We start from the raw sequence: 23,166 nt of genomic DNA, 5'->3' as shown, positions 1-23,166 counted from the left end.
TTTATGAATTTGATATCTTATTTGCTACTAATTTTAGATCCAGTTGTTATTAGTTTAATTTCTTTAGTAAGTGATATACAGTTATCTGAGAATATACTTTTTTATTTAATAGTTTGATTTTTAAATGTGATATTTTATTAACAACTCCATTTTATTAATGTTATCATTTCATTAACCTTTTTTTTTAACATCTCTATTACATTCACATTAAAGATAAATTTTTAATAATAATATTTCTTTTATATAGAGATTTACATTTAAAACCAATACAATAGTTAGAAAATACAAACCTCTTACAGTTATGAAATAGTTTAAAGATATTATTTTATCAATATCAAATTATTAAAAATGAATTTTGTAGCCTTTATGTTCATATATTCCAATCCTTGTTTTTTACAGCAGGGTTTTCCTTCTACTTTTACCTTTCGTCAAACTAACTAAACTTGGGTGTCATACTCCTCTAACTTAGTTCATCCTACAAGATTGTACTACAAATTTTTCTTCTCTCCTATTCTATAGGTAATAGGAAATAAATATATTTCTTAAAAGAATTCTATCATAACTTTCAGTATCATTTTTAAAGGTATGACTTTTTCAAAGGCCTCTATTTTTTTGTTTCTGTTTTTTCTATTGTCCATGTTTCACTATCATAGAGCATTACAATTCATTCAAATATTCTAATAAGCTCTTTCTAATTCTTAATTCAATATCTGATACTGGCACATTTATCATTTTTTCATGAAACCTATTCTTGCTTATGCTGGTATGATTTTAATTGCAAAATTTGCAACTATCAGAAATCTGAATCAAGAATTGATTTTGGTATGGCAAAATATCACTTACATAAGATCTAACCGATGTTAATCAAGATGTTCTTGTGAAAAATTATAACAGGCTCCAAGGTCAAACATATAACACCTTTTTCTCTAACGGAGGTTAAAAATGTACTACTAATACGATAAAAATGTAGTGTCTGTACACTGAAGATTGTCCAATGATTTTATGTTGTAAGGCATTTCTTATGATGTAGGAGCATTTACAATCAGTCTTAGAAGAACTTTTGTATGATTTATTCATTTATTCTGATTCCTAACTTTCTTCTCAAGCATATTGCAACAGGTTTTTACAAAACTAGCAGGATGAAAATAGCTTTCTGATATGTTTTATTCAGTGTGTATAATGGGCTTCTAAACTTCTAAAAAGATAATTTGAAACTAAAAAAATTGCCGAGAACTTTAATCTGAAATGTTTTAGGAGTAAAACAGCACTAATCCTCTGAACATGGAAACTTCCAGCTTTTAATTTTATTTTTAAATTAAATTAAAATAATTTAAATTACTCTGATAACCACCGTGACAGAGTGAAATGGGTCAACCTTTCATCTAGAAGGTTCTGGGTTTAAATCTTGCCCAGCCATGGCATTTTTCATATGTTAAAAAACTTTCCAGTCCATATTCCCATGCATAAGGTTCAAGCTTTTTTTTATTAATCATAAAAAAAGATTGTTCACAACACACTATAAGCCAATTTACAATTTGATAATTTGTATTGTTGTGGTTCAGTCTGACCGCTTCTAAGTATTGTTATCAATAGAACCCAATGATCAAAACTTATCAATAAGAGGTTAAAGCCCAGCAAGATAAAATAGGTTACAAACAGTAATAATTATAAAGGATTAAATCCAGGAAGCTCAAGAACACTTGTAAATAATACTTTCTACTGTTTGAACTTTCATCTATCTACACAAGTTTATTAGTGCTTCCCTTTTACATTTAAAAGATTGATAAAAATAGCAGTTAAGTTGTTAGATCTGGAGACAAACACTTTTGTACTTTCCACAATAAAAAAGAATCTCTAGTAATGTTTCTATTGTAAAATTGGTAATGAATCAATTGAGTGCTGATATTGGAAGAAATACAAACTGGAAAAGGGTAAATTCACAGAGATTTCATACAAACATCTAATGATTATGAAAGCAAAAATGTAGCAACACCTAACAATAGAAGAGGTTAAAAAAATTTGAAACCAAATTCTACAACTAAATACAAGAGATTCATGTCTAGCACAGACTACCAGAATCAAATGACATCATACTACCCAGAAAACAAATTTCTGGTACAAAATCTCAACATTTTATTCAAAAAGAAATATACTTAACTCCTAATTCAGTCCAAATCAACACACATGAAAATATGACTTTCTATGATTTTCATTGTTCAGAGGAATTATTACCAGATAATGTATTGTGAAAAGAAAAAAAAATCACATCTAGCTGTTCTATGCAATTACCCTGTACTCTGTGGAAAGAAAGTGAAAAATGCTACACGCTCAATAAAAAATGTAGCCAATATAAATTTTTTAAGGGTAATATATTATTTAAAATTATAAACTTGTGAAATAGCAAACTGTACTATACGTAAAATGTTTTCAATAGCTTACATAAAAAGCTTTTAGTCACCATAATGATCATCTTCAGCCAACTGAAAATATTTACAAGTAATTTTATAAAAATTATAAAAAAATGTATAATTTTATAAAAACTTCATATTTATAAAATTTTGTTCAGTTTGTAGTTTCAAAGGCTAATAGTTTAAAGTAATTTCACTGCTGAGATCAAGAATAAAATGTACTGCTTTTCTATTTGTATATTTTAAAATATTTGTAGCAAAATTAAAAAAAAAAATTAGTATAAGAAACCTAAAAAACATAATATTTTTTTTATCAGACAAATATTTACAAGCATTTGTGAATAAAATCTCAAGTTCCGATAGCCATAAAAATGCGTAAACACTATTTAATAACAAACTATCTGCAGTTTAATATTTATCCCATGATCATAATCTGTTTTTATTTTTGAATATTGATATCAAATGCAGTTCTTAATTTTTTTGTCTGATTTCTTCGACAGTATACTGCTACCTCTGCCAGTGCTTTATAGGACTTCACATCAGGTCTAGTCTGCAAAACCCACGAAGAGAAAATTTTTGTGCCTTTAAAAATTCCATCTTACAAAATATTTATCCCACAAACATCTCAATTATCTCGGTAAAGGAACAAAATGAAAGTAAATATTAAGCTACACTAAAAAATACATCAAACGCCTCTGAAAAATAGTTGAAACAGAAGTCAAGAGAGTAAGGAAAAATATTATTGGCAAAACCTGCTTAAATCATGTTTCCATAAAATGGCAAATTTGATCTCACCTCTTTCAATTAATTGCTCGCTGTTGAATTTTATGGCTAATGTTTATAGCAGAAGTCATTATTAAACTGGTGTTAGACTAATAACAGATAAGCTGCTTACTAATATAATACATAATGGAAAGAAAATATAATAAAATGTATATACTTAAGAAAAAGAGACTACATTAAGTAAAACAAAAAAAATCTTTTAAAAGATTAAGAAGTCAAACAATTTTCCACACATTATGATTCTACTTCATTAGATTAACCAACATTAAATACAAGAAAAGATCATCAAGGTAAATATATTAATTCAGTAAGAGATCATAGTGAAAAAATTATTTTCTATTATAAATAGAACATTCCTACACATATACATGTTTAAAAAAAAAAAAAATTTATGCATCAAAAGAACCTGTTCTAACGACTGTGTAATACTTAAAAACACTCACACAGAATTAATGTTTGAAAGATAAAAAAAAATAAATAGTAATCTAAAATTGTCTATATAAAATATTCTACAATGATGATAAATAAGAATTAATTATATATTTAGAGTATAAAGCATACATTCTGCTAAAATCATTTCAGGCACTAATACACAGACAACACAAAAAAAAACACATGAATCAAGTAAAAATGGAAATTACTAATCAAATATTTAAGAGGGATAAGAACTTATGAGACAATATTATCACACAAGTTACTGCATTAATAATTATCTGAAACCAATCGGCTAAAAATTTTTTAATAATTATTGATTTGATACCTGAAATGTATGTAAACCTGACTAGCTGGTGTAACAGCTTCTGAATAATATTAATGTTTTGAAAGTGGGATATCCAAAAATGATTAGAAAATGTTTAAAGCTAGACCACAATTTTAATAGTAAATCCTGAATGCCAAATAGGTAATATATAAGAGAGATTATATATGAAATAAGGAAAATGAGTATGGGATGAGTATGAGTATGGGAATATAAATTGGTACAGTACAAAACTCACTACGATTAAAAAATACGACAGGTGTTCCAACGTTTTTAGTCTGACAGAAAACAGAAGTTTTTCAGAAATTTTTTTTGTTTTTCAGCATAGTTGCGATTCAATACACTTAGACCAGTGACATTTTTTACCTTTGTAATATCCTCAGTAAATGTGATTTGTACAACTCTGCAAAAATAAATGGTTGTCTCAGCTCTGACCTCATCGTTTGAAGTTAATCTTTGTCCCACAAGTCATTTATTCAGGATTGGAAAGAGGAAGTAATCACTGGGAATTCAAACCGGTGAATAAGATGCATGTGGAAGCACTTTTGAAGTGTTAATCAGGGAGTTTTTGCAGCAACCACCAAGGATGTGTGTGCAGGTGAATTATTATGGTAAAAGAGGGCTTTCTTTTGACCGGATGTGAATATTTGGCTTAAGTAACACCTTCAATTGTTCAGTAGGGAAGTGTAATAATCCCTGATGATGGTCCGGTCCTGCCTTTTCATGAGTACTACAACCTTCAAAGTCATAAAAAACACCAATCATAACTTTTACTGCAGATGGAAGCATTTTTGCTTTCTTTGGTGCACTTTTATCTGTTTTGTCTCTAGCATGTAATAGTGAATCCATGTTTCATCTTTATAAAAGATAGTGGGAAACTCAATGGCGTTTAAATGAGTCTAAACACTCTTGAGAAGTATTTGTGTTCATCTAATGTGTTTTTGATCGACTGTAACAAATGCAGCACTCATTGAGCGAAAAGCTTTTTATATTTAAAATATTATGGAAAATGTAATGGACACGGACTATTAAGATGTTTGCAAATGTCAGCAAGCCCGTGTTTCTTGCATTCATCATCTTCAATGGATGTACGACCACGTTTAAATTCAGCAGTCCACTTTTTTGCCAATGAAAAGAAGGGAAAGAATTGTTTAGTTTCATTCTTTTTGTGTATGTTAGGGTTAAACCTTAAAAAAAAATACCTCATAAAATTTGAATTTCAATTTTATCCATTTTTAGGAAAATAAAAAAAATGAAAATTATATATTTAAATTGTCACATTTATGACTAACCATGACCATTGTTACTTAACTTTAATTAGAAATATATGAATCAAGCATATGGTGTTAAAATAGTAGCATTTGAACAGGTATATACAGACAAATTATGGTGAAAATCTTCTAAAAGAAGAAATGACAAACAAAAACTAACATTTTAGTGAACTGTTGTTATAACCAAATTTATGTTTTGTAAGTCAGCTTTAGAGAAAAACAGAATATTCATGAATGTAAATTTTTATTTCTTGGATATCTTCTTAAGTTATAGTACCATGTAATGTAAATTCTGGTCATTCATAATAATATATATATATATATACAAAAATTTACAAGTTATATACTCTGTACTGGGATACATAAAGCGCATTAAGAAAAATCACAGGAAAAAAATGAGACATTTATATAGAATTCATCTTCTCTCTGATAAATTGTGTTTTTGTGACTAGTAGTTTAAAGCCTAGATTATAAATTTGTACAATCAGAGACACTTGAAACTGTGATCATCTGAATAATCCAAACCTGTCATTGTGTGGTTATAGGTACTTTGTGAAAATAGTGGAAAATAATGCCATTTAAAGCATAGGAAAACATTTTACAGAAAATCTGATATTTACCATGAATTTGTTCAAGCTACACTTAAGACATAGGATTTTGAACTGCAAGTGTAAATATATAAGATAAGCCAATACCAGTATCAAATAAAAATAACATAATTAAAATTATTACTTGTAAGGAAGTATATTGTAGACTTCTCTAAGCCATGTAAAAGAAGGGTAGTTCTGATTCGATGTCAAAGTATGGAAGTAAGCAATGACATAATCACTTTTAACTAAAGGATCCAAAAGGTATATCAAGTACAAGAGAGCCTGAAACATAAAATAACAATATTTGTTTTAAAAATTCTACAATAAGTAAATTTAGTTTTAAAAATTTTTTGCACTGTATGAAATGGCAAAGATCTGCCTATCACATAGTAATTTTTTTCTCTTCCCAGTAAGCCAAAAATAAACCTTAGTTAATTTTGGTAGTATCAATAAACCTCAGATGTAAAATAATATCAATACGAAAAGAGTCTGTATTATTATCAAACTTTTTGTAAATGCCGCTTATATATAAACTATATAACTGAGGCTAAATATTGTTTAAGTTAAGAAGTAGAATTTTGTGTACTGTAAAAAGATCTTTTGTGGTTTAGGAGGCAGTGGGTGTTGATCTTTATATGAGCTAACAACATCACATAAATAAAAATGCAGATTACTTGCCTCAATTAGGCAAGAGTAATAGTGTATTTTATAGGTGATGAACAGTTCAGCTACTACGATGTATCACTGTGTCAACATATACAAGTCATGAGCAAGAGATAAGAGATAATTGTTAGTATGTAGCACTCAGCATGAATGATCATTGTAAGTAAAATTGCCAAGAGTAAATTAAATAATAAATAAGCCAGTTTATTACTATAAAATTAATTTCAGAACAATTAAGACTTGATAGTAAAGTGTCAGTAGAAAATTATATGCCTAAATAATTTTTAATTACATTTGTAATTATCAGAGAATAAATAAATTTATTATTGTGGAATCAGACACTGCACATGTGAATTATTTTATGTGTGAAATTACAGTAAATTGTTAAAACCTATTAATACAGTACTGCAATTTAATGATTGTACAGCTTCATCTTATGATCAATAAAACAAAATTTTCTAGCTCTTCAATATATATAAGTGCAATTACTTCATGTTTTATACATATATACATATATGAGGGTAAATCAAATATAAACAGGTTTTATTTTGAAAAAAAATTTATTTATTGAAAAATAAAAGGCAATATATAATTTATTTTTCTACATAGTTTCCTGCTTTAGTAATAAATATTTTCCAGCAAGAAGAAAGATTTTTATTGCAGCATCACAGAATGAAGCTGGTTGCGTCAGGAGCCAATTGCGCACGAATCCCTCCACCATCTTCAAATCGTTGCCCTCCTAGAACTTCTTTAAGTGGCCCAAACTAATGAAAATAGGTCCGGGCTGTAAGGAGGATGATGAAGTTTGGTCTAGTGCATTTCTTCTAGTTTTGAGACTGTTAGAGCTGAAGTATGGGGTCTGGCTTTGTCTTGGAGGAGGATGGCCTCTCAAATCGGTTCATCTTGTCTTTTGTGGCAACATGCAGTCCTTACCTTGTTCAACAGCTCGGAGTAGTAAGCAGCATTGAATGTGCATAGTTCATGCAAAAAATCAGTGCGCAAGATGCCTCGCTGGTCGAAAAAAATGGTTGAAAGAACCTTGCCACCTAACAGTTGAGTCTTAGCTTTCACTGGGGCTGCCTCCCCTTTCCAACATCACTCCATACTGGCTTGTGTCCACTGAGAGAGTAGTGGTGAACCCATGTTTCGTTGCAGGTGATGATCCGACCAAAAAATGCATCATCTTCTTTCGCAAACCTTGCTGTAAGCCTCTGACAGACCTCCTAACATCTCAACTTCTCATCTGCAGTCAAAAGGCAAGGGACCCATCTGGAAGACACTTTACGGAACTGCCGGTCATTTGTGATGATCACTTGACAGCTCTCATACCGTATTCCAACCTTTTCTGCAATTTCGGATACTTTCACCTGTCTATCGTCTTTAAAATGTCACTAACCGCGGGAATGTTTTCGTTTGTAATGCTGGTCCGAGGATGGCGAACATGTTCCTGATTTTCCACTCGTTTTTGTTCTTCCTTGAAGTCCTTATTCCAGGCAAACATGAAAGTCCTTGACAATGTTTGGTCCCCAAACTGTGCAATCAATCTCCGGAAAATTTCTATCACTTGAATCCCTTCATGAGCAGCAAATTTTATAATTATGCGTTGCGCAGTGGAGGGGTGGGTGCACCTGTTGCACTGACATCGTGAGTGTTACTGACGAATTGGTTGGGGTGGAATGGCCGGCTCTCCCCACTCCTAATGACCCCACCCAAGGATACTAGAAGCGCAGGCCCAGTTCTACCAACCGTAGACACTAAGGAACAAAAATTCCATTTATATTTGATTTACCTTCGTATTTGTACCGGTAAACATAAAATAAAAAAATTACAAAAATTAGAAATGAAGTATGTAAACATCTCCTAGTGGTGTTTGTCGGGTAAAGCTACGAACTGGGCAAAATACATTTTTACTTGCATGAAAGACGGGTAACAAGCTATAACTACTATCTTTAAGATCGTCACCGACTACTTTGAAACCTGCATTCTTCAGATCACTCGAAGTTTCAGGTCCTGTTCTTCTTCTGTTTAGCCTCCGGAACCACCGTTAATATTTCAGAGGTTGAATGAGGATGATACGCATGAATGCAAATGATGTGTAGTCTTGTTCAGTCTCAGGTTGACCATTCTGTCTAGTACGAGACTTCATGGAGTACAGAAGTGCTGTCGCTTTGCTCTTCGTTTTTCGAGTTTTTGACAGGTTTTTTCGTTGAATTGATTTGGTGGTTTGGAACTGTTTAATAAAATTTTACTGGATACGTTTATATACCTTTTGTGATTTTCGGACAACGGACTAACTTTTTATTAAGTGTTTTGTGAGATCGACCTTAGAGCCTGGTGCTATACGGATCGTAGTAGCTAGATTCTCTGCTCTGCAGGATTGGACAAAAGTTAAAAATTGGTAAACAAGGACTTGGGAAATTTTTCTCTTCTCTCCTATAAGGTGAGTCTTAACTATTCTAAGTCGTCGTACCGAGTATAAGGGGTACCACGTTTTCCTTAATTTCTCCAGTCATCCTATCCAAAACTCCCCCCGGATCTATCTGATCCGTGACCTATCCCGACCCTTTGATCCCCCCAAATTTTTTTTATCAGTTTTTTGAATTTATACTTTTTACCTATCCCCAACCTCCGTCACCCTTTTTAAGATCTCTGAATCCCATCGTGTGGGAATAAAATCACGCGGAATTGGGCGCTGAACACTCTAGTGACACGTAAAACGTTTTCCAAAGTCAATGGTGGCGAGGAGATTGCTTCTCCTCGCCACCATTGACTATGCCACTTCATACTCAAACTAAAAAAAAAAATTTAAAAACAAAATAAAGATCTATAGGGTCTTATCGTCCCTCTCCTAAATTTAAGCTTTTTAACTTAAAAATAAAATTCAAATTAAATTTTAAAAATAAAGTATAATTTTCGTCAAACCCTTCATTACGCCACTTCATACTAATTTTGCTAATTAGTATGAAAGAAGATGAATCAACTTCTGCGGCTGCGGCTGCGGCTGAGACAGACATACCTATAGCAGGCAAAAAAGACAAAAGACAGTAGCGGGCGAAGCAGTGGTCGAACGAAAAGGAGGATGCTCCACCGGGAAATCTTAAGGACTTGGCCAATCAGCTGGGACTCGCATTGTATATCCTGCGGCAGAATCACGGCACTGGTTTGAATAGTTTCATTAACACACATGATATGGAACTGCAAGCTATTCTTTAGTGGATTGCAAGCGCTGCTAGATATTTCGGCGCCGCTGAGGCAAATTACTCAGGCGAGTCAGACGGAGACGATGCGAGAGTCGGAAATAGGAGATATTCTCACAGCAAATTGGTCTGATAATGAACTTATAGACAAGCTTTCACGATGGTGGCCATCAGAATGTAGTGAAAGGGTACGTCAGATGAAGACTCTACCTCCGGATGCAAGAGATGCTTACATTTTCGTCGATTTAGTATGAGTTTTAGCGGCGGGCGATGAGTCATCCAAGGGTACTGGCTATAAACCCGGATGTTGTCCGCGACACTTCATCACTTATGGTCGATGATTCTACAATTGAGAAATGCAGATACAAGATCTATTACAACTCGACGGCTGGTGATCGTGCCTCAAGTCTGGTTGTATTGAAGGCACTGCGACGTGTACTGACTGTCAGAATTTCCTTTGTTTTTGCTACCGGGCGGTATTTTAGATAATCATACATGGAAGATGCTTGTGTATTTATTTGGAGAAAAACCTGATCCAGTGTTGATTGTTGCGTTCACGTCTGCTGCTCAAACTGGAGCGGTTGTCGGTAAGCGGTCGACTCCTGTCGTGAGGGCTGAAGGAAAGTCATACGCCAACTTACTTAGAACAATGAAATCTTCGGATACCAAAGAAGCTGATGAGGTCTTTCCCTCCGTCGAGGCAGAAACGATGAATTTCACGTTAGGATAAAGGTTGCAACAAAGGCAGAACAGTTCACGACTATGCTTCGTGACAAGGCAGCTGGGTTAAAAGTTGACTTGAGGTCTCGCGGACAGGAGAGCAGTAGTACAAATCAAAGATGTTGTTGCTGATACAACAGAACAAGGGGTTAACGCAGCTAACTCCAGTGCAGTTGGAAGATGAAGACTTCAGAATCACTTCTTTGAAGCCCGCCTTCGGCGACACTAAGAACGTGACCGTTATTACGTCCTACAGGGCGGCACGTAAGTTGATAGAACGTATCGAATAGGGCGAGTCCACTGCAAGGCCTACATACGAGATGATGCTGCACGTTGCTAAAGGTGCTGGGATGGATACCGGTCACCGAAGTGTGAACTGCAGTGGCCTAACAGAACTGAATTGTGTTTCAATTGTGGTGGCAGAGGCCATAAGGCTAATGAATGTCGTGAACCAACTACATGTTTAAATTGCGGAAGTCACAACCACCGCATCGAAGGCTGGATGTGCAACTCTCACAAAAATGATTAGTATAATTCTTACTAACAGCTCTCTCACGATTTAGTAGGGGGAGCTGCCGAGAAGATACCAAGTGGATTTTCTCATTACATCTGAACCAAATAGATAAGTGGCAGCCAGAAATGACTGGTGGGCGGATTCGGAGGGTAATGTAGCCATCCAGAATATTAGTGGAAAACTAGGTTGTTGTCAGTTATTCAGTCGAGGATGAGGTTATATCGCAGTTGAGTTGGCAGAAGCCGTTGTTATAGGACTTACATCACCCCTAATTGTGATTTATGCGAGTAAGAGGAATTTATAGGCAAATTGCAGGAAATGATTGTCAGGTCCTCCAAGAAAATTATTCTTGTGGGAGGACTTCAATTGCAAAGGTTTTGTTGTAGGAAGTGAATACACTAACCACCGCGGAGAGGTGCTCGCCGAATTTATTCAATCTGTAGGGTTACGCTGTATAATCGATGCCACTCCAACGTTTGAAACCAGAGGTCACTTATCAGTTCTGGTCCTGACTATATTGGATGGACGATGGAATCACAACGCATGTTCCTGGCGGGTGTAGCCTGATGAAACTGCGAGTAATCACCTTCGGGTAATCACCTTGCTACTATCCTGGAGATAGCTGACTCTTCGGGCACAGTCAGATGCCGAGTTACACCAAAGAGATTAACGCAGCGTCAGATCGCTTCTATTATTACAAGTGTCGTTAAGAGAATTAAAGATATGATACAACCTACGCCAAGCTTGCTTCAGGACGTTATTAGGGAAGAAATGGAGCTGATACAGCTCGAGTTAGGGGCTTCCGGCCGGCCTATTGGTGGTCTAAGATAGCCGAGCTTAGGCGAATTTTCCAGACATAAGCAAAGGAAACAAAGGCTTAGATAGGGAGGATACAAAGACCATTTCGTGACCTTGGAACGAGTCTAGACTCGTTTTTCTTCCCAAACCCATCGTCGATGGAGTATCGTCCCTTATGCCTAATTAATAGGTCGTAGAACAAGGCCGTAGAACGGATGCTGGCGTCCCGTATAATTGGTGAGCTTAATGCAGACGCCGGCATCCATGACAATCAGTTTGGTTTTTGGCGGGGTCGGTCGACGATTATGGCTATCGAAAAGGTGGTGAAATGGGCAGTAGCCGTACGAGGAACTTGGAGAACAAGGGGCATCCCATTCATCCTATTGGATGTTAAAAACGCGTTTGGTACGCTACTCTAGGAAAGATCATGATGACCCTTAATAATAAAGGAATTAGTGATTACCTTAGATGCCAGTACCGAGAATACCTGAAAGATCAGTGGACCTCGGCCGACACGGAGGGTGTTCCGCTTGAAATTCAAGCGTTCGGCGGAGTGACACAAGGCTCCGTGTTGGGCCCTTTACTGTGTCTTATAGTATACGATGATGTGCTTAGGATCCATTTATCGGAGGGCACCGAAACACTGGATTAAACGGTCGATTTAGAGGCAAGACAGAAGCTGATCTTCAAGAACGAGGGGATGCTGCTTTGGTAGCGATTAATTCATGGATGATAGACCACGGACTTGAGCCTTCCCCGATGAAATGCGAAAACATCAAGTTAACCGGTAGAAGGAGGATTCGACCTATAGAATTCAGACTGGATATCACAGTTGTAGTCGAGAGTTAAACTGAGGTACCTGGAACTTACACTAGACAAAGGGTGCAAATTCAGTGACCATGTTAAGGACTGTTGTGAGACCGCGGAAAAAACTACGATTATGACCTTGCACGCGACAGCAAGGCCTTCGAAGAAAAAGATAATTATGACGGTTGTATTATTTGCCATGCTTTATGCAAAACCTATTTGGAGCTCAGCGATTAATATACAGAGAAACGTCATAATGCTACGGAGATTCCACAGGCGGCTTTTATTGGGGGTAACTTCTGCTTATCGTACAGTGTCATATAACGCGGTGTGCGTATTGGCATCTACTCCGCCAATCGAATTAACAGTGAGAGAACGAGCGATCAGACAAGAGCATCTGAATAGAACAGAGGCGAAGCAAATCATTCGCAATAACTGGGTTAACAAATGGAGAAAAAGTGTAACATTAGAATGGACTAGACAGCAGATCCCCGAGCTGGATTTGTGGTGTGGGAGAACACATGATGAAACGAATTTTTGCCTAACTCAAATGTTCACGGGCCATGGTGAATTTGAATCGTTCTTGAACCGCATTGGGAGATGCGAGTCTCCCAATTGCATGTATTGTTATACTGAAGACACAGCTGAACACACCTTTTTTCGACGTAGTGAATGGATAGATCAGAGGACTAGGACTGTACCATCCATACTGGCTTCGTCAGAGAAATGGAGGCTGGTGGATCGTTTGCAACGGAAGTGCTGAGTACCAAAGGCATGGGGGCTAGGAGAAGGAGATAGTAGTTAAGGGACGGGTGGATAGCTCCAGTCGCGAGGGCCGGTATGCTTAAGTATACTGGTTCCAATGAATGACTGGGGACTCAAGGGAGAATTGGTGGGGATAAAATAAGGACCGAGTCTCAGTAGCTGGTGGGGTTCTGGGAGCGACGTAGTCGGACCTAGTTTCCCTCCCCGGTAGTTAGAGGCAGGCATACGAAAAGACCGAGTTCCGGTCTCTGACGGGAACGACATAGTCGGGGCCGGTTACCCCTCCTTGGGGATTAGAGACAGGCATGTAAAAGATCGAACCGGGGAGCCTACCTGCCATGCCGGACCTACTGCCAGTAGGTGGGGAGGAGGCTCCTTAGAGTTCAAAGGGCACTCTCCCAGGCTGAGCTTTACTTCATTGTATGTCCGGCCCAGGGGAGAAGGGGAAAAAAGGTCGACCATTCCGAGAAGTGTGGTTAATTGAAAGTTTCAGGTCTTGTATTGACCAAACTGTTGTTCAGAAGAAATTACAATACACTAAAAATTTTTATAAATTGAACAGGCTTAATTTTTTTAGCTACCATTATTAGCGGCAGTCTCCTAACTAGGTGGGAAGGATGAGCAAAGCAAGCCTTGTGTGTGTGTGTATATATATAAATATATGAGGTCACACATATGAGGTCTGTAAATAAAGTAATGAGACTGGTTCAGAAAAACCGTTTTATTTACAATGTAATTATACATGGACTCTATCACCTTCGAAATAGTTCCCTTGGGAAGCCACGCAACAGTTGAAAGGTTTTCCTACTCTTCATATCAATGTTGGAACTCAGAAACCGGAATATCCTTCACATGGTATGTTACATTTTTTTCATGTTTTCTGTTCCAAAATGGTGTCCTTTGTGGTACTTTTTAAAGTCGAGAACAGAAAAAATCGGAGGGACTCAAGTCAGGTAAATAAGGTGGTTGAGGAACAACAGGAATGTTTTTCTTTGCCAAAAACTCATTAATAGAGTGCAGTGTGACAAGCTGCATTGTCATGATGCAGCATCCAGTTGTATTTTATGGCTGGTCTCACGCGGGCAATCTTTTCCACAGTCATTCAAGAATTTCTCGGTAAACTTATTGATTTACAATCTGTCCTGTGGGCAAAAACTCCTTACGGACAATGCCATTATTATCGAAGAAACAAATTAGCATGGTTTTGATTTGCTCATTTTTGCTTTTTTGGGACGTGGTGAGTTTGAAGTATGCCACTCCTTGCTATGGCGTTTTGTTTCTGGGTCGTACTCAAATATCCAAGATTCATCACCAGTAATAACATTTTTTAGAAAATCAGGATCAGTTTCAATTCGCTCTAAAAGATCGCGGCACACTTCCACCCTGTTGTTTTTATGTTCAACAATGAGGTTTTTGGGGCCAATTTTGCACAAACTATTTTATGCCCAATTCGTTTGTCAAAATTTGATGGACTGTGGTATGATTCAAATTCAATTGTTTTGCAATCATTCTGACAGTTAATCGCCGGTCATACCGTATCAAGTCTCTGATTCGCTCAACACTGTCGTCACGTTTTGACGTTAACGGTCTTCCAGAGAGCGGATCGTCCGCAACTGATTCCCGGCCATCTGAAAATGCTTTAAAGCACCTAAAAACTGGGCTCGTGACAGAGCATCATCTCCATACACCCTTTTATAATTTGAAAACGTTTCAGTAGCATTCTTATCGAGTTTAACAAAAAACTTGATTGCACAACGTTGCTCATAATTAGCTCACTTATTTTTAAAACGCACAAAAAAATTCGTTTCACGAAAAGTTTGTTTACGTCTCACGTGGCACCAATAGCCTAAAAACAGTAATACCTAATATAAATCAGATGTTCATATAACCATATGTTCACTAGTAACTTTACAGTGTTGCCACTTTGGCTGCCAAAAAAAAATAGTCTCATTACTTTGTTTACAGACTTCGTATATATAAAATGAACCCCTCCATTACTTTTCTGAATATCATGTTTAAGCTTCACGATTCAACCACAGCCCAATACTTGTGATTTTCCTATAATGTACGGTGTTGTTTGTGCTGTGCTAATTGCATCAATGTCAATGAAAATGTTTTATCTTTCAACAAACTCATTCCACAATAAACTCTTGTGTTAGCAGAAGTAATTAACAACAAACTGAACATGTCTTCCTATTTTTATAACCGATATATTATTTCATTAACAAAAAAAAAAAAAAACAATTGTTACTTCCTTTGTACACAGTAAAGGAAGTATTGTGATCGCAAAACATTTCGGTTTTCAAATTTTAACGGAAATATCCATTTTGATCATCCCTGAATCCATTTTGACTAGTTACGGCGTGACGTCTGTACGTACGTATCTCGCATAAATCAAAAACGATTAGCCACAGGATGTTGAAATATTGGATTTAGGACTGTTGTAACATCTAGCTGTGCAACTTCCCTTTTCATCGCAATCAACTGGACCAAAAGTGTCCAAGAAAGCCCAAAATCCAAAAAATTTGGATTTTGGACTTTTTCTTAATCGCAGTAATAAACCCTCATCGAGAGCTTTTCAACGATATATCAAAAGTGTTACTAATTTTCATTGGTTCCAGAGTTATAGACAAACAAAATTTTAATTAATGAAATGTTTGGCTCTTACGGCGGGAAGGCACATCGTTCAAATCCGACTTCATCGCCTTTTCTTTTTTTACATTTTTTTTTTAAATTTAAATATATAGGTTTATTAAAAATTATTAACCTCTTGATTGTAAAAAGTTTTTACGATAAATAATAACAATAAAAAAAAATATCAACTATTAATAAAATAAAATTTTATGTAATTTTCGTTTAAAAAAAAATGCGTATATGTAATTTAATAGATGTACAAGGAAGTAATGTAGTGTCCACATCAGATCTTTTTAAAATTTACATCAACAAATAACTATCATGTTTACATATAACTTAAGTAAGTTTAATCTAAGAGAGTCATTAATTTCAGTAAGTTCTTAAGTTTTTACACAACGCATCTTCCAAAGAGTAATTTCTGATGCATTTGATTTCAATCTTGCTGCATTTAATATAATAAATATACTTTTTTTTTTTTAATTTTTTTGGGAAAAAACATTCCTACTGCACAAAAATTAAATTGATTTAAACTACACCAACAATTAAAAACAAAAATACCTGTTATGCAGAATAAACTTTTTTACTTATTTATTTAATATTTCATTTAAATAAAAACAAATTTGATTCAAGCATACTTAATATTTGCATTATAATGATATAGGTGTGATAAATGGAGACATACACATACATAATGAATCTTAATAATCAAATGATGAAATTATTCATTAGAATAAAAATTGGGATTTTGTTTTAAATTAAATTGTGTTTATTATGAAGACTTGCCCAATCAAAAATTGTTAATTATAATCAAAATAATTAATTAGGCATAAATTTATTTGGTGAGTTTATTTAAAATTTATTTATAATTATTTACTAACATATTAAAAAACAAGTCATTATATGATTAAATATTTTATAATCTATTTTATTACAAGTTACGAATAATTATTTTATAAAGTATTGCTTGTATTGTGTGTGTATATATATATATATATATCAGACACAAGATGTAGACAGTTACTGCTACTGCTCAATAGGAGGGGATAAGTTTGCCTGTAGGTGTGGAAGGGGAAGTTAGCTTTGTCCTTGAATTTCTGTGAATTCTTAATTACGAATTTTTTCAAAATTTTTCTCTTGGTTATTGAGTCTGGTGCTTACCAAAAACAATATCTGAACTGGCAATCTAGTACATCTACAGCACACTACTGAAAGAAATATTAAAATCTTTTTCTTAGTTCTTGCCATTTTCCATTCTTTGGGTTTCTTACGTAGGGTATAGTCTTCTGAAATTTTCTTCAAAAAGTTACACTTTCTTCAATAGATAAACTCAATTCAGAAAACTTATAAGATATCAGCCTTGCTCAAGATAAAAACTTATAAACTATAATAGATTTGAAAAATGTATTACAATACTAATTTTAGGTTCATCCTCATATTATCTTTCTTATTCATTGTATTTGCAAAATAATGATAGGGTTCAAAACTCAAACAGCCATAGTTTTGGAACAAAGCATGATAGAGATATTAAGCAGATGCAAAAATTAAGAGAAACTATCCAAGTATTCAATATGTAAAGAAGTTCTAGTACCAATGCATGGCACTGTTATTACAACAAGTTCAATAGCTACATGAAGTTGTTACTATGATTATGGTGCACAGAAAGGTTACTCACCATGATTATGGTGCACAGAAAGGTTAAATGTGTTTTGTGGCTTGGTAAATTTCAATGCATTACACTTATTAGGCGTGATTACTGCTGAGCATTCAATGAACAACTTAAACAAAAAAATAACATCTATAGTGCTACAAACAAGTCAGAGAAGCAGGCAGCCTTATGATGCAGGAATTAGCATATGATGAGACCATTGAAGAAGTTATGTAAAAAAGTTATTTTTTTATAAAAAAAACCACAATGTGGAAGTGTTCTGTGTAGAATTAGATATTCAAAAAACAACATTTAAAAAACCAAAAATATGACAACACTACACTGGTTATAAAAGTCGGATGTTAAGTAAAATTTATATATACAGAACAAAATTAAACAATTTACTCAGACATTCTGAGTAGGTTAAATCATGAAGAGTTCTTAAAAAGGTTTTGTTTAAGTGGTGATGAAGCTATGTTTCATGTTTAGGAACAAATACATCAGCATAATGTTTGAATACGGGGAACTGAACATCTACCTATCATTATGTAACATCAATGTGACAGTTCAAAAGCTAATGCGTGTTGTGCAGCCAGACAAGACAAAGTTATTGGTCTCTTTATTGCTGAAAAAAACAATAATGGGAAATAGCTTCTTGGAGATATTAGAAGGGTATACAGTACCTCAAATACTGGAGAATTCCACACCCCAGTTTTATATATATATATATATGTATACGTTTATATTATAAGTCAGATGTAGTCTCAATCTCTTATATTTTATTTTTATATAGAAACAACCCACAATTAATTAGCTTTTAAATCTTTCTTTCTAATAATTAGGTAATAAATGAATGTAGGATTGTGTTGGGTGTATATGTATTTATACATGAATATATACGAGGTGTGACAATAAAGTAATGAGACTGATTTTTCTTTGCAAGATGTGGCAACCCTGCAGCTTGCGTAGGCACACCATCTCTGACCTTGGTATATAAGCTACTTCTAGTCCAAGCGGCACATTGATCCAACTGCTCAGTCATGAGTTGTGCTGTAATAAGTGAACACGTGTTTGTGTCTCTAGTCACAGAAATAAAACCGCAAAATATTGCGCAACAGTATGCCATTTCTTTTTGCGTTAAATTGGGTGAAAACGCGACGACAACTTATGGTAAGCTTCAGAAGGCTTTTGGAGAGGAAGTTATGTCACGAGCTCAAGTTTTTCGGTGGCATAAAATTTTTAGTGAAGGCAGAAAGAATGTTGAAGATGAAGACCGCAGTGGACGACCATCAACCTCATGGACAGATGACAACTTGACCAGGGTGCGTGAAATCGTACGATCTGATCGAAGATTATCCGTGAAAATGATTGCAGAATAACTCAACATCAATCGAGAAATGGTTCGTCTAATATTAACTGAAAATCTTGGTATCAGAAAGATTTGTGCAAAAATGGTCCCCAAAAATCTCACACAACAGCGAGAAACACGGAAAAATGTGGCAGCCGATCTGTTAGAGCAAACGGAAATCAATCCAGATTTGTTGAGCCGTGTTATCACTGGTGATGAAGGTTGGTTTTTTCAATACGATCCAGAGACAAAACGCCAAAGTTCGCAATGGTGCTCAAAGGGATCACCCAGACCAAAAAAAGCTTGCATGTCAAAGTCAAAAGTGAAATGCATGCTTGTGTGCTTCTTCGATTCCAAGGGAATTGTTCATAAAGAGTAGGTGCCTCCTGGACAAACAGATAACCAATATTTCAACAAAGAAATTTTAGAAAAACTTTGTAAACGAGTTCGTGTCCGTGCCAACATTGCTGATAATTGGATTCTGCATCACGATAATGCGCCATCCCATAATGCTCTGTCAGTACAGCAATTTTTATCCTCAAAACAAATTTCAGTACTACCACAGCCACCTTATTCACCAGATATCGCTCTGTGCGACTTTTTTGTATTTCCAAGAGTAAAATGGCGGTCAAGGGACACCATTTTCAAACAACGCAAGATGTCCAAAAAGCTGTGACGGGTGTCTTGGAAGATATTACAGAAGATGATTTCCAGAAATGTTACCTTCAATGGCAGAAGCGCTGGAATAAGTGTGTGCAATCAGAGGAGAACTACTTTGAAGGAGACAACACTAAACCATGACTAAAACGGTAAGCAACATTTTTTTTCACACCAGTCTCATTACTTTATTGTCGCACCTCGTATACTCATATATACATAAATACAGGTGATTGAGGAAAAAAAGGGAAATAACTTGGGAATTGATTCTAGAGCTTTGAATAAGGAAACATTTTTATACAAATGTATGTCTGAACAAGCTTTGTTATTGAGTTACGACTAGCAAAAGATTTCACCTGGATTTCTGTTCACCCAGTGAAATGAGGTTATACTGAAATTTTTTAAGGTGTTATATAAGGGATAAAGTTGGTTGGTTTTAAGTTTTTTGACCTGAAAAATCAAATAAAACAGGTCCCACTATTGTATCTCCCATAGTTTTCTTGATATTCATGAAAACTATGAAAAAAAATCAGTTTTTTTTTACTTTTGAAGAACAATAACCTTGTTAAACGACTTAAAATGCGTACATTTTATAATGAAAACTTGCAAAAAATTTAATTCTGAGAAAATTGATGTAATAATCCTATGAAAAACAAAGAAAACCCAACTTTTATTATTAAAAACAAAACAGAACAAAAGTTAACAGAAAAATGTTATGAATTTGTAAATATTCAAAACAACTGATTTTAGTAAAATACAAATACTTTTAATTTACATTAAAAATTATACTCATTGTGATCTATACTGTATTAATTTACAATAAATTATTAAAAATTCCACCACTGACATTCTATGCACTTTTCAACTCATTTCCTTACATTTTCTGTTGCCAACTGAATGACATCTTCACATTCCTTGATGAGGGCAGCATCACCTGTAAGCGATAAATTCATCCCATGTGTCTACTTTTTGCTTGTTACCTTGCATTACATCCATCCCATAACAGTAATGTGAGGGAGTAAGGTCTGGAGATCTGTGGCCAATTTACCGGCACCTACGTCCAATCCATTTACCAGTAAATTTTTCATCTAAGAATTGTTTTACTTCATTTGTGAAATGTGTTGGTGCTCCATAAAGTTCTTCAGGGCTGTTGTCACGTTATTCAGCTGCATCCATAATGTAGTCAATTAATTCCTCACAACAATAAATGTTTGCTTTTGAATACAATGGTTTTCAATCCTCCCTAGACACAAAAACCTAAAGGTGTTAGATTAGGTGATCTTGGTGGCCAGAAATTTGGATCTCCATGACAGATCCATTTTTTAGGGAAATGATTTTTAAGTGAATGGAAACAGTATAAGAGAAGTGGGGGGGGAGGGGCGCCATTGTACTGACTGGACGTATACCTTTGTGTCTACTTGGTAATTCTTCTTGAAGAAAATGAAAGTAGACCTTAGCATTTAAGCGTCTAAGTAATATGAATAATTCAAACAGCTGATTGTGAAGACGGCCATACCATACATTGAAGTTTTGAAAATTGCCTTCAATAATTCGTGAGGATTTACTTCTCCCCATATATGCTCATTGTGTAAGTTGTTGTTGATGCCATCCCGAAAGAAATGTGTCTAGTTGATAAACAAAACATACTTGTAGAGTTGTTGATTTGTACTCCACCAGTTGCAGAACTCCAAGCAAAGCAGACCATCTCCTAGATGTAGATATTGAACTGGCTGTTTAAGATAAAGATAAAACTTGTTTAGTTTAAGTGCCCTCCAAACCATAGAATGTGAAACTCCAATCCGCTTAGAAAGACACTATGTACTGACACCTGAGCAGCATTGATAATAATTTCATCAATAACAGTGTTAGGTAGCTCATAACATATAACAGCGTTGGATAGATCATTCGTAGCTATAATGTATACTATGTAGTGAACTTGTTTCCCGAATATTGCGAAAAGTTGCACCAGTTGTTTTAGAATCTGGAATCCTACAATAAAAAAAATTATTTCACATTTTAGTGCAACAGTGTAGCATTACCGTTACATATACCCAAAATGAATACCATATTCCTCTGTTGTAAATAAGTACTTCTCTGACAAATGTAGTAATGTACTGTTTCTTAATAAAATTAGAATTTTTCTAAGTTTTCTTTATTTTATTTATCATCATACACCATTTTGTTTAAAGGTTTTATGTATTTATTACCCATTCTATAAAGTTATTGTATGTCAAAACATAAAAAACAGGGGTTTTTTATCCCGATTTATTGGTTTTCACCTTAGATTTCTCAAAAATGACTGCAGATATGGTACTGGAACCTACTTTATTCAATTTTTTAGGTCAAAAACCATAAAAAATCACTAATTCTGCCCCTTAATTAACATCCTAAATATTTCAATATAAACATTTCAATGGAGCAGCTGAAAACCATGCGAAATTTTTCACTAATCTTAATTCGCATCAAAGCGTTTTAGGAATAATGTTTATATGAACTTTTCTATTACTTTCACAAGTAGAATTGATTATGAAAGTCCTGGGAGAACTTTGTGATTCATGATATATATATGGCCGTAATGTTTAGGATAAGACAACTTTTCTCCAAAATAACAACTTTACAAAGTCTCATTGAGCCTCCACAAGCCTGGATATATCCGAAACAAATAGGAGAAATTTGTCTGGTGAACTGAATCTAAACAAACTTCACTTCACAGCTTCATTTATCATCAAATCACAGCTCACGAGATCACATTTAAAGTTGTAACTCGGGACGTAGTCCCACCACAGTCAACTATTAAAGGTCTTTTAAGGAATACTCTACCAACAGAAATAAGCAACACCAGAATTCAGAGAAGGCAACATTCAGATACAGTGGATTGCCACTTGGAAGATAACATGCAATTGAAAGCATTGGAATGCTTGAACACTATACACACGAACAAGAAAAATATAAAGTCAATATCAAATTAAAGCAAATCACTTACATTTCCACTCACACATAAACTTGCTCATGCAGTCTGGTAAAATAAAAATAATAACTGACCTAATGGACGAACACAAAATTCTCATCGTGTGTCTAGAGGAAATAAAAAACACCAACCAGAATGCCATGGAATCTCAAGGATATAGGCTCTATAAAGGTATACCTGGGAAGAGAGTAATGAAAAATGTCCCACAGTTTGGAACAGGCTTTTTAGTCAGCCTCAAAATAATAAACTCCACACAAGAATTCAAGTCACAGTCCCCAAGAATCTCAACACTCACCCTAAAAGCATCTAAAAAAATCTACACTGTAATAAATGCCCATGCACCCAGTAATAATAAAAATATCCAAGACCGTAAAGGAACAGAAAAGTTCTGGGATCTACTTGACCTGATTATAAATAAGATCCCCAAAAAGCAGGTTAAGCAATTAATTAGAGACTTCAATGGTCAACTGGGCAGAGAAATTATGACATCATTGGAGAATGGCCTGCCCAAAAGAAAATAAACAAAAATGGGCAGAGACTTGTTGATCTCTAAAGAAATCACAAACTAATCTCAAAATCCACATATTTCAAGAGGAAACCTTAAAAACTCAAAACCTTCAAATAACCTGTCTACAATAAAG

At 34.8% G+C, this 23,166-nt stretch overlaps 1 protein-coding gene across 2 annotated transcripts in view; it reads right to left on the bottom strand.

The window, feature by feature from the left end:
- Window positions 1-23,166, bottom strand: part of LOC142318976 (protein GDAP2 homolog) — a 322,594-nt gene that overhangs the window by 22,520 nt on the left and 276,908 nt on the right. For both annotated transcript variants that reach the window (XM_075355719.1, XM_075355728.1), the window contains exon 10: window positions 5,952-6,091. In XM_075355719.1, the coding sequence (XP_075211834.1) occupies window positions 5,952-6,091 (140 nt within the window). The remainder of the gene's footprint in view (window positions 1-5,951; window positions 6,092-23,166) is intronic.

This window comes from Lycorma delicatula, chromosome 1, assembly GCF_047948215.1.
Source record: "Lycorma delicatula isolate Av1 chromosome 1, ASM4794821v1, whole genome shotgun sequence".
Lineage (NCBI taxonomy): Eukaryota > Metazoa > Arthropoda > Insecta > Hemiptera > Fulgoridae > Lycorma > Lycorma delicatula.
Note: the sequence above shows the minus strand (reverse complement) of the source record. Positions and strands in the feature narration are given on the sequence as shown.